This window comes from Acanthochromis polyacanthus, chromosome 4, assembly GCF_021347895.1.
Source record: "Acanthochromis polyacanthus isolate Apoly-LR-REF ecotype Palm Island chromosome 4, KAUST_Apoly_ChrSc, whole genome shotgun sequence".
In the NCBI taxonomy this organism is placed as follows: domain Eukaryota; kingdom Metazoa; phylum Chordata; class Actinopteri; family Pomacentridae; genus Acanthochromis; species Acanthochromis polyacanthus.
The window spans coordinates 18,144,648-18,157,144 of NC_067116.1; the positions used below are offsets into that span (position 1 = coordinate 18,144,648).

Below are 12,497 nucleotides of genomic sequence, written 5' to 3' on the forward strand. Positions count from 1 at the left end.
GTGGAGGGCTCCACTGGGATTTGCTTTTCCCTGGAAGTCAACCAGCCTCTCTGAACAACGTCTCCCGGCTTTCCTGTGATCTACAACTTTATAAAGCAACTGTTGTCCCGTAAACCTCAACTCTGTAGCTCCTCTCACCCCAACAGCACAAGTCTTGAGTTTTTTTCCTGCTACAATTAGGACACAAAGTGGGATGAAATTGATTTTGTTCAGGATGCCACTCCTCTGCATTCCAGCTGATTGTATAAGATGCTTGTGAGTACATAAAGCAGCTTTCAGTGGCAGGAAAAAAGCACTCCTACTGTAATCTCAACAGTGGAAAAAACAACAGCGAGGAAAACGCAGCCAATCACAGCCTCTCAAACAGAACCTGACAGGATGTAAGCACATTTTGAGGTATTTCTTTTTTTTCCGCTCTGTTTAATTTATAGACAGAATCTTATTTGTATGACGCGAGCAGCAGTGTGTTTCCATTGGCCTGGGTTTGGACTGTTTGAGAGCTTGGGGCTCAGTAGCTTTAGCATGTGCCGACAGATGAGAGAAGGGGAAGCGTACATTATGTTTCTGGTGCTATACTGTGCAATGAGTTAATGTGTAGGCCCGAGCCGGCAGCCTGTACTAATCTACTAATCAGCTGTTCTAGCCTGACAGCTCCTTGTAACCCTTTCAACTCAAAAGTGGTCTTTTTATTTAGATTTGAACATTTATGAGTGGAAACCTACAGATGGTGCACTGCAATAGAAGGTTAGTTTACAAAACGTTCTAAGCCTACGGCTCTTTAGCCTATAATTGAGAGTTTGCAAGAAAAACTCTCTTATAACCAGATGAACGACAACAAATGAGAATCAACTGAAACTAATAAGATATGGGATTTAAAGTTAGAGAGGCACAGACACAAAGAATAGAAAAGAAGCTAAAAAGTAACTTTCAGGAGATGAAAATATGTAGTCTTGTTTAACCAAAGTGTCACTGAGGTAAAGTGAGGGATAAAAGTTGTACTAAAAAGATAGAGAAGGCTTATTCAAAGGTGTAAACAGACAAGTTGTCAGACAGGAGGAACACTTTGGGAGAGCAGGGAATAAACATAAAGACCAAGATCAATCCTAAACTGCAGACTCTCAGCCTGGTAAAGCAACACTGCAGAGAGGTGAGATGGTTGTGCATAGAGCTGTTGTCAGCTTGCCATCTTCTTTAAGGGGTCTTTCATAACTGGAAGAGGAAGCGTGTTCTGACACGAGCAGCATTCCAGACCACAGCTCCAGATTTACAGCCTCGCTGCTGTCTCCTTCCACTGTCACACTCCTTCACAGGAGCAACGCTTCCCAAACAAACAGCAGGCCGCTGCTTTGACTTAATAAGTGAGATTTTAGCAACTTTCACTGCTGTCAAATATCAAACCGTTTAAACAATCACCCGCTCCTCAGCCTTTTTACATCGGTGTGCCAGAATTTTCATTTCTGCTTATAGATGACAGTCTTTGCACTGTTGATCATTCAGCATTGTGAAAGCCAGATAATGCATTATCTGAGCTTACTTTTCTTAAAAACTAATCTTCATATGAGAGTATATATGTATATTTAGATGAAAGGAACTAACTGAAGTTCTTGAGATACAAAAAATGCAAAAGCTTCGAGAAAGACATACTGCACTTGTTTTATATATTTTTTAAAGAACTTGTGGATGGATAGAAAGATTTTTTAAAGCTAAAGTACTAAATTTATCATGATAATTAATCAGGAATTATATTGAGGTTTCACAGATTACTTTTTATCAATATATTGGTATTTACTCATCATGTAAGCAATCATTATTTGTGAGGGTAGGATTTTTTCTTGTGAAAATCATCAGAATTTCCTCTGTAGAAATTTTTTTTGAAACAGCAAGAAAAGATTATTAAAAGCAGTTTTCACTGATTCCTACTGACGTTATCACAGGAAGTATGATAGCTTCCAAAAAGTAAAAAAGAAAACATCTACTTTTCTCCATTTTTTGTTAATAGACTGATAACCTTCACCAGCATCTGTTAAGCACATATAAATGTTATGCAGAACAAGACAGGTGCCAGTAAATTAAAATTTCCATACAGGAGCTAACACAACCTGTCTGTCTGTGCCATCGTGGTGTGAAAATAATGTGACAATGAAGGGAAAACTCACACCCCTGACCTGAAGGTAACAGATGGCCAGAGCACATAATACAGGGGTGCATGTCTGTGTGAGAAAACCAAGAGAGGGAGAGGTGGTGCACGGATGGGGAGGAGCGTTCTGGGTTTGTCTGAGGTGCTACAAGGAATGCAAACCTTTAAAAAACACAAAGGTTATATCCTGGATGTGTTGGTGTGGACCTGTGCCATGTGAGCCTGACAGTAAATCCAATTATATTCATGTCTAAATCTTCTGTGAATTATTTTCTCCTCCAAGACAAAGCACTTGATCCACTTTCCCAGAGGCTTTTTCTTTTATTTCCCAAATTCCTTTTTCTTCATAGAGGCTCCTCTTTTGATAAGTGCAAAACACACACCAGCTCGTTTTCTCCTCCATACACACAAAACTTTGTTGTGTATACGGAGTTTCGGAGCCCCCTTCAGAGGGAATCTTTTGCTGTGTGCCATACATTCCTGTTGACACTCATTCATATGCTAATGAGGATTCTCAATGTAGATTTTTCTTTTTACACCAGGACAGAGCCGAGATCGTCCGGGGTTGCATCACATGTCAACACTTGCATCCCGCTGGGGCGTCCTGGCAGCGAAGCCTGTAATGCTAATACCACTTCCTTCTCAATACATTGGCTTCGAACCTAAATTCTTTTCTATGTTGCAGTTCTTTTAGTGACTCTCTTATCCTGTCTCACTGTGTGTGATAGAAAAAAATGTGTAAAATTGCTTCAGGGGGAGGACCAAACAATCTAAAAAGAGGCACACGGACACAAGCTGTGACCCAATTAGGGGCAAAACACCGGCGAAAGTAAGACAAGTCACTGAAAGTTAAGAAAACACTCTTTCATGAAAGCTCTGCAACCTCTAAACCACTAGTTAGCAGCAATCATCAGCATTCTAGTGCTTCCTGCAGTGTTAGCAGACACCATCATGTGACTCATACATCTCATAAAACCTCCTGATATGAACCCTGATGCCTCAAGTTTCTCCTCCATCACCTGATCTGACTTTAGGGCGACCATCTTCCATAAATCTGTCCATGTACAGACACACCAGACAAGACAAATCATTGTACCTCCACCATCAGTCATGTGTTTATGTGCAAAAAAAAAAAAAAAACACTAAGCAGCTCAGTAACAAGGTTTTTGGCACAAGGCAGAAACCAAATGCCACATCGTTCTGACATGACTTGACAGCAGTCGGGGAGGATTATATTACACCTGCACTCACATCTCAACTCTGAATCCACTAAGCAAGCAGGAATTATTGTAACTGAAATGTTGAGCAATACCCTAACACAGAGCACTCTGAACTTCATGTTAGACATGTTATCGACTACTGATGCTATCCATAGCTTCACAATTTAGGAAACACTGCTGTTTTCTTGCACAGATTTAAACGCCAATGTTAATAAATCTCTTGTTTATATGTTAAAGCTAGAGTCTGGAGCCAGTTAGCTTAGCTTAGCACACAGACAAGGAGCAGAGGCAAAGCTAAAAACATCTATTTAAAAATACAAAATAGGCTAGTTACCATTAGCTACTTGGAGCAAATACACTAGACTGCATAGTGTTGTCATAAGATGGAGGTATTGGCTACATTAAACCATAGACTGTACATATAGTGGACGTAGCATCTGGCTCCAGAATTGAAGCCAACCCGGAAGTGTCAAAAACTTGCAATATCACGCCGTCTGCTCGGGTTGGCTCCAAAAAGCTTTTTCTCCATAGACCCCAATTCATTTTTGGAAAAAATAAAATTTGATAGACTGATTTTCTACAGCTCAGGATTTTTTCCTGTTAGTTTTCATGGTCAAAATGAGAGATCAGGTGGCCGATCTTAAAATAAATCAATACTGAATTTTAAATAAATCGTTAAAGTTGGCGGAGCCAGGGGGCGTGGCTATACTTGATAGACAGCAACAGAAGCCTCTGTGGTAAAATGTGGGCGGGATAAGAGAGTCCTCAGCCAATCCTGCCCCAAGTTGCTCTCCGGTCCAGTCTGTTTGATGACGCTTTTTACGTCACTGGCTCCAAAAAATCCAAAACGGCGACCAGGAAGTAGCAAAATCCGAGCTTCATTTTCTCAGCGTTGAAACCAACGGGTGACGTCACGGTTAGTTTACGCCTGCATTAAACATGGCTGTAATAAACAGAGTAGAAGAAGCAGAAACAAAACCAGGTGTTTGTCAACCTCAAAAGAAAACTCACCAAGAGTAAGAAGAAAAAAGAAAATTTGGGCCCAAAATGAGAGAAGTCTTCGGGAACTGCTTTCAATTGGGAAAGTTGTAATTATGTTTTAATGTCAGCAAGTAATGGGTATTTTTCATGCTGTCTAGAAACAAAAGTAGCGTAAACAGCTGCTAAACTGTGTGAGCTACTTGCTAGCTACATCAGAAGTTAGTCTGAAGCAAGTATAAAAACTTGAGAAATTAGGAAAGTTTTCACATTTTTACTTTTCTAATGCCTTATTTGATACTTCACAATATATTGACAGTATGGAAATATGGATACAAAAAACAGCTAACATCGTAATTGTACTTACAAATACTGAGCTCTACAGGTACTGACTGTTATAATTGGTAAATGACAGATTATGGTGATTTCTTTTCTCTGTTTCCAGCTTTTGTGCTAAGCTAAACTTACCAAATGTTTGTTGTTGCTTCATATTTAGGCTACTGTTCAGATATTAGCGTTGTTTTTGAATGTTTTCACCATCAACTTTCCACTTTAAATATAATTTCTGAACATTGGACAGACTCAGACAAGCCAAGCCTCCCATTTCAGTCTTGATGCTAAGCTAAGCTAACCAACTGCTGGTTGTAGCTTCAGATTTAACAGCCACATAAAAGAGTAGATCCTCTCATCCTGCTCTCAAACACAAGTGTGCATATTCCCCAAAGTATGAATCTATAGGCTGACATGCAGACTAAGTATGAGTGACTGAAAAAAACACAGCGCTTAGAAAAAAAGTGAAAATAATATGTGCCTCCCAGGAGAGGATCTCCTCTTTGTGGTGTCTATGGCTCAGGCTCAACACCAGGTTTGACTGACACACCACTCCTGAGTTCAGGTCTGGCCAAAACATTACGTGTGGATAGTGCATGCATGCCTGCCGGCACACCCGCTGCTCTGCTGCAACAAAACACAACAACCATATAAATCCTCCAGCTGCAAATACAAACATGCATGTACACAGCAGAGATGTGCATGTGCATGCTCATGTGCACAGGATCCCTCACCCACACATATGCAAATAGGGACTGGCACACACACAACAATGGACGTGATTTTATACACTGTAATTAAAGGACAAGTTAAAGCAGATGTGAATTAGCTCCAATCTAATTAAGGCAATATTATGTTCTATGACTTCATAGTGAGATTTAATAACCAAATAACATTCAAGGGGAGAAAGAGGGCTATTTTTAGAAAGTTGGAAATATATAAATATTTGCATACATAAAGAGTGACCCATAAACTCAGTGAAGAGTTTTAAGCCAAGACAAGCAATTCACTGGAGCTTTTGAGAGCTTTGGCATTTCTCTCTCATTTTTTTTTAAACGGCTCTTTGTAAGGTGCTGAGAGGCCCACAGGGGCAAGATAAGTCCAGGGCTGACCTTAATAAATACTTAATCACCCTTCATTTTGTTCATTCATGGTGAGGAATTAAGTGACACAACGCAAACAAGTTAAACAACAGGAATGGCATCCTAAATATTCAATCCAAAGTCTCTTTAAATGGAAGTTGCCATGGAGTTGTCCAGAGCAAACGACTGGGGAGGAAGGCGACATGACAGCCCAACCCCCGGACTCTCAAACAAACACACACTGACACACACAGACACACACAAACTCCACTACCACAGAAAATAACTGCAGTGGCTTCTCTCCTGCTTTGGATTCCTCTGGCCACAGCTGTGGAAAAGTTCAGTGGGGACAGAGAGAGGGGAAAGCTGAGCAAAATGGGGAAAAAATGAGAATGGAGAGGGGGTGAATGGAAACTAATATCTACAAGACTTTATTTTAACCAAAAGACGGGGAGGAAAGAGCTGTAAAGTTGGAGCTATACTGAGCCAGCGGCGGCTAGAAGTCAAACACAGAGGCCTTCTGCTCAGCAGCCTCGCAGATCACACTCTATTTCTAGCTGTACAGCACACTGACAGTCAACAACAACCTGCGCACATGGCAGATCGTCTGTTTACCCTGGTAAACACTGTGAGGACACACTCACTGGGAGGCACGCTGGCTCTCATGTACATGCATGTTTTTCATCCGTACAGCCACCACTTCCACATCCTGCATGACAAATGTCATAAGGTTTTCCACACAGACTGCCCCTGAATCCTGGGATAAAACTATCTAATTTGCAGCTAAATCAAATCCGCATGGATAAAAGGACTTTTAATTGAATGAAACTTGATCCAAAAGCTTTGAAATTGTACCTACATAAATATTGAAGGTGTACAACCAGTTAAACACATGTTACCATGATGCCTGGGTTGGTGTAAAGCATTAATTCCAGTAAATGCTGGGGAAAGTTGGTATAAAAACGGATAAAGGTGCTTGTGATAAGATTGCTTCAGCTCCTTCTGAAATCAAAAGTGAACTTTGAGTGTTAACTATTGAGCAAACATGCATGACAGGTCCTTAAATTAGAACATAAACATTTCAATGACAAGCTGGGAAAAGAACATCTGCTGGAAAAGACAGAATGACATGACTGAAAGCTCCAGAACAGGCACCAAATGGACCTCGCAGTGGGTTAGTTTTGGTCCACTGCCCAACAAACTAATTTGTATTTTCTCTTGCAATGTAACTTTTATTCTGAGAACCTAAATAGACTCATTGGTGCATGATGGGTAAGTGGCACCATCAGTGGTTTCATGATACAGATGTTCTCATGTCTTCACACCTCATCCCAAGTAAAGATCAAATCACAATCAGAAATTCATTGTTCATGATCAAATAATCAAATCCCCACAACACACACACACACATCACATGAATCCCACCACCAGCACCACAAAAAACGCTCTAGCAGGAGAGTGGGTTAGTTGTTACTGAACTACACTGTGAGTAATCCGACCCACGACCCCATGTGCTATTAATTCAGTGTTAAAATGCACCTAAATTAGTGTGAAGGACAGAACCCGCCACCGGTTAGAGAATCGTAAAAAAAAAGGAAAGCAAGAGGTCTGAGGTGTCTCGTCCCTTTGCTTTGCATCCAGAAGAGGAGGAGTGCAGGGTTGGACCGCCACCAGACGGAGTGTACTATGAGTGGAGGAGGATGATAACAATCAGACGGGAGGAAGGAGGGTGAGAGGCCTCTGATTTAGAGGATCCACGGGAGCTGAGGCCACGCCGTGTAGCCTTCCTACCTGGCTGTCGTGCTGACTTGATTGTAGGTGACTTGGCCTTGACAGATTTACCCCCTCGGCTGGATGTGTGGAGGCTGACCTGAGGACAGGGCCGCTCCTGGGTTTGGCCTCCACCACGGGGCAGAGACGAGCCCTCAATGCGCTGCTTCATCTCAGAGGACAACAAGCGGCCCTTGTGCATCCACTCTTGCATCTTGTTGACGGTGACTCCGTGACCTTTGTTGACCCAGTTGTCCACCTGTGCTCGGACTTCAGTCAGCTCCTGCTTGCTGTCGTGACCCTGATGTGTTGCTGCCTCTGTGTTGCTGTCTGAAGAACCTGTGAGGCTGTTGACCGAGCCGCTGCTCTCAATGAGCTGCCCGCCGCGGTCTTCTTCACCTCCAGCATCTTGCAGCAGCTCCTCACTGCTGATGGCGCTGCAAAGCACCCTGGGTTCAGACAGTTCATCCTCTCCTGCTCCTTCTTTTGTCCCTGTAGCTTCTTATCATTTTCTGCCCTCTGCATTCCAGCAGACTGAATGCAGGCTGAGGGTCCGCCCGGATACCTGATAGCTCCATCACTAGCAGAGCGCAATAATGTGGGTCTTGTTTTGGTCAAACACAGGTTGGCCATGCTCTTACTGTTCAGCCTGGCATTTGGCTCCAGGTTCCCGTGAGGCAGAGCAGCAGGGAGTCAGTGTCGGACACCTGCTGAGGGCTGTGGTCTCCTCCTGAGGACCAGGAGTCGCTGTCCATGTTTTTGACTGACAACCTGGAGCACAGACTGTCCCTGGAGTGGCTGCTACAGAGGAGGTGGCCTGCTGCTCAGTTAAACCACCACTAATCTGCTGTACATCCAGGTTGATATCATTCATAGCATTGATAAGGAGGTAATAAGCCTCTTTCAGCTGGTTCCTAAGCCTGTCTGTTTCCTGCGCACTGCTGCTGTCATCACCCTGCCGTTTATCCTGACCAGGCTGGGTGAGCTCCGCAACATCTCCTCTATCACCATCACTTTTTGTCCTAATCATCTCATAAAAGGGCAGAATTTCATTATCATAGTAATCGTCATCTTCGCTGTCTAAAGGGTATCTCAGGGAGCCCTCCGTGGCGCACAGGGATGCCATGTTAATGTCGCATATTTCTAATTCAGTGGGGAAAAAAGTGGGGCTCTGCAGTCCTCCTGCAGTCCCCTAATGTCCCCTGCATAGTCGGGCCCGTAGCTCTCAAGATTTCTGATTAAAACGTTCTCTTCCGCGATTCTCGACATGCAGTTTGGATACACGAGTGCCGCGCAAATTTGGAGCGATCGTCCTCCAAAGTTGCGCTGCTGTCAAAAACTCCAGTTGGCGTTGCGCTCCTGCACAGCTACTACAGTCCCTGCCATGTGCCGGGTGTATGTGGGCTCTGTAGCCTCACTATCACCAGCAGGGACCCGGCCCTCTGCTGGCTTACTGCCCCCTGTATGCACTACCTGCGCTCGGTATAAAACGCGATTTGAATTGTCCCCAAACCCGATTGAATCTCCGACGCTGCGCTGCCTTGGCACGGAGACGAAATGTTTTCTCTGGACATGCGGTCTTCTGAGTCCCGTCGTGATCTGCTCAACGGACCTGGGCCCCCGGTGGCTGTCGTCTCCCTCCCGAACGCGTCCCCCCAAACTGGCCGCCTCTTTGAAGCGGGACCCCCGGGAGCTGCTCATTAACCCGAACCCTGCCCCCGCAGCTCCGCTCCTGGCCGCTGGACAGCTCCGATGCGCGGCTCTCCGGGACTCTCACAGCCCCCTCTGCTGCAAACATCGCCCCGTCAACACAATTCTCGTACGTACTCATTCTCTCCTGTCGTGCAGTCCAGCCCAGACAGCAGGACTACGGCCGAGCCTCACCGGAGTCTTGCTGCAAAACTTTTTCTTTACCTTCTCGTCCCCCATTCGCCGCAGCAGCAGCAAAGCCGTATCCACCGCCGACCGTCGCTCCTTTCTTGGATTTCTTCCCCCGGAGTTTCGCTAGTAAAGTCCTCCGCAGAGGATCAGCCATTCCTTTCCTATTCCCCCCCAGATAAATTCCTCCCGGTTTCTTTCAGCACGCTGGCTCCAGAAGGGAAGGACGCGAGTGGCTTCTCCTGGCTCGCCGCGGTCAAAGCTCGCCGGGCGGACGCTCTCCTCTCCATTCTCCGCTGTAGCCTCCTCTCTGTCGCCCTCTTTCTCCCTGCTGCTCCACTCTGCTACTGCACCACCTCTCCCTCCCTCTCTGCTCCACACTCTCACCCTGCCTCCCTCCTTTCTCTCCCTCTCTTCCCTTCTCTCTAGCGCCTCACCTCACCCTGCCCTCATGTCTGCAGCTCAGATATTTGGAATAGTTTGTTGGCTCAAAGTTCAGGGACTTTGAACATAAATTATGCAGAGAAAATTGAATGAAAGCTTCTCCATGTCTGATAGAGCTTGTTTGGTAACTTAGTAAGAACAACAACACTGCACTTTCTTTTAATATAAAGTAATGAATTTCATTTTGTTATATCACATTAAAACAAAGAAGTGCTTCCCCTGAGGACATCCTTATAAAGCATTATTATGTTTTAACTCATGGATTTATTAGTGCTTAACAACTTTATTTCTATTTATGTATTAATTTTCCTACTTTGTAGAGGGTTTGTGAGGCTCTGGATGCCAGGAAAAATGAAAAAGACCATGCAAGTTCTTCAAGCTGACTGTTTTGTCAAAAAAAAAAATCCACATAAAAAGCACGAAATCCTCACAACTAAGAGTTTTGAAGTATTTTGGAATGTTCAGCATTTGTGCTTTTAAAAAAAAGACTACTACTACAATAAAATAGTTGTAGATTACTTTCCATCCAACCAGCACATTCACCTGCTGTTTATTAAGTCTATTTCTGGTAATCGATTTATTATTCCGAGTTAAGTTGCCAATTCTGGCAGATACAAATGTTATGAATTTTCTACTTTCTCTAAGACATTTCGATGCAACTGTGACTTCAAAGACATTAGAAAGATGGAGGATGACAGCATCAGTCACAACCTGGCAACCTAAAAAATTGTTCTGATGAGTTGCTCCTTTTTGAAACTTCAGTTATTTATTAATTAGCCATTAATAAAGCCATTTGTTAGAAACTTTTTAAAAGTTTGCAAAGCTTTATTAGAAAGCCAAGGAGAAGTCATAGTAGCTAAACACATGTACTTACAACATATGGTGTGTGACTAAATATTACACAATGATAAGCACTAAGAGTGTCATTCTAACTGTATCAAACTAGTGTGTTATAACACATTTAGGCTAATAAATGTTCATATATTGCCCATAAATGCTAAATAGAGGGGACGTAAGGTGCAACCACACATGACGTTATCTCAACTAGTTGAAAAAGACTGTTTTACGTACGTAAAAGTCTTAATACAACAATAAATACTCAATTTTTCACAGTTTAGACATTTCATATTCAAAACCTTGCTTCTGTTTTTAACAGATGCAGTAAGAAGCATAATATTCTGTAAGGCCACATCTCAACATTTTACTTTTAGGTATTTTTGTTGGAAATTTGCATTTTATGACAGAAAATCTTAAATGTAGCCTAACAGTGCAGCAACAACCACAAAATTTCCCTCTGAAATGTTGAAATATAAGTATAAGCACTCAAAATGTGCTTAATGTACGTTGTTCATATCAAGAGTGAAGGCTTCTTAGGAATGTCGATACATGCCTCTTTTTTTTTTACTACTGCATGTGTATAATTGTAATCTTTTAAGCCTCACACGTGCAGTGAAGCTTTAAGTTGAGCTCTGGTGATGGTATGTGAAACACAGCTCCATTGAAATTCATCACATATTTGTCCCCGAAATGTGAATTAAATTCGGTTGCAGAGCAGTGAGCCAGGACTTCAAATTACCACCTTCACTGGTAGCTGTGAAGGCATTTCAGCAAACAGCAGGGAAGCAAGTCTCATCTCAGGGGAAAAAAAATGTGCTGGAGACAGACAAAGAAGAAAAATGTTACTCTCAGCAAAGCTACAATAAGGAGAATGGCGATAAGCTCTGCACTCTAAATCATCGTTTGCTCTTTACAAATGAGCAGGGTTGCGTGTGTCATGATGAGGAGTTTGTCTTTTAAAAGGTTCATCTTCATTATTACGCACACATAAAGGCTATTTTCATCCTCCCCGACGACAGCACCAACCCAACGCACGGCCTGCTCGTGATGGATCGCCGCCGATTATTAGACTGACACTTTTATCTGAAGTGTATCTTGAGTATCCTCTCCTCTTTGACCTGCATCTAACCCCTGTCCCCTGCTCGCAGCACAGCCTGAGGCTTAGCAGCGTCCAAGCTGGCGTAGAAAGGAATGAACATACTTCACTTGAACCTTAAGCCATTTGTTTGCTGTTGCCTCTACTTGGAATGTTGCAAGAGGATGAGCTGCTGAAAAGCTGCAGTGGGTGTATGAGTGCACATGCGCTCTGATACTTCTGCCTTTAAGAGTCACACATATGCTTATTATGCTTATATACTCACACACACACACACACACACACACACTGCTGACTGAATCCATTATAACTATGCCTCTGTTTTCTAAGGTACCTACCTATGATTGAGGGCATTCATTGTCAGAGCCATTCATCGACAGGGCCCCAACGTCCCACATTCACCCCCACCACCACTAGCACCGCCGCCGCCACTACCGTCAGTAAACATGATAAGCATCTGTTATTGCCCTGCAGGAGCTGCGTAGGCCCTGACGCCACGGCCTGCCCTCCCCGACTGACTGACTGACTAGACCCTGTCTGGGCAGTTATTCACAGGTCAAAACCTGCAGGCTGCGTCAGTGTGTGTTTGTGTGTGAAAGAGAGGAAAGGGAAAGCAGGGGGAGAGAGGAGGTGTTTGGGTTAAGAGGCTGTATGCACAGGGAAGGATGCAAACCTTTGAGTTTTACAGAAGCGCTGCAGTTGTTCAGCGCACTCACTGCAGGCAT

At 43.5% G+C, this 12,497-nt stretch overlaps 1 protein-coding gene across 1 annotated transcript in view; it reads right to left on the bottom strand.

Moving 5' to 3' along the window:
* Window positions 1-9,769, bottom strand: part of syde2 (synapse defective 1, Rho GTPase, homolog 2 (C. elegans)) — a 55,062-nt gene extending 45,293 nt beyond the window's left edge. Inside the window, 1 exon segment of the mRNA XM_022209484.2 lies at window positions 7,539-9,769. Within this exon segment, the coding sequence (XP_022065176.2) occupies window positions 7,539-7,689 (151 nt within the window). The 5' untranslated portion in view covers window positions 7,690-9,769.
* Between the last annotated feature and the right edge of the window lie 2,728 nt (window positions 9,770-12,497).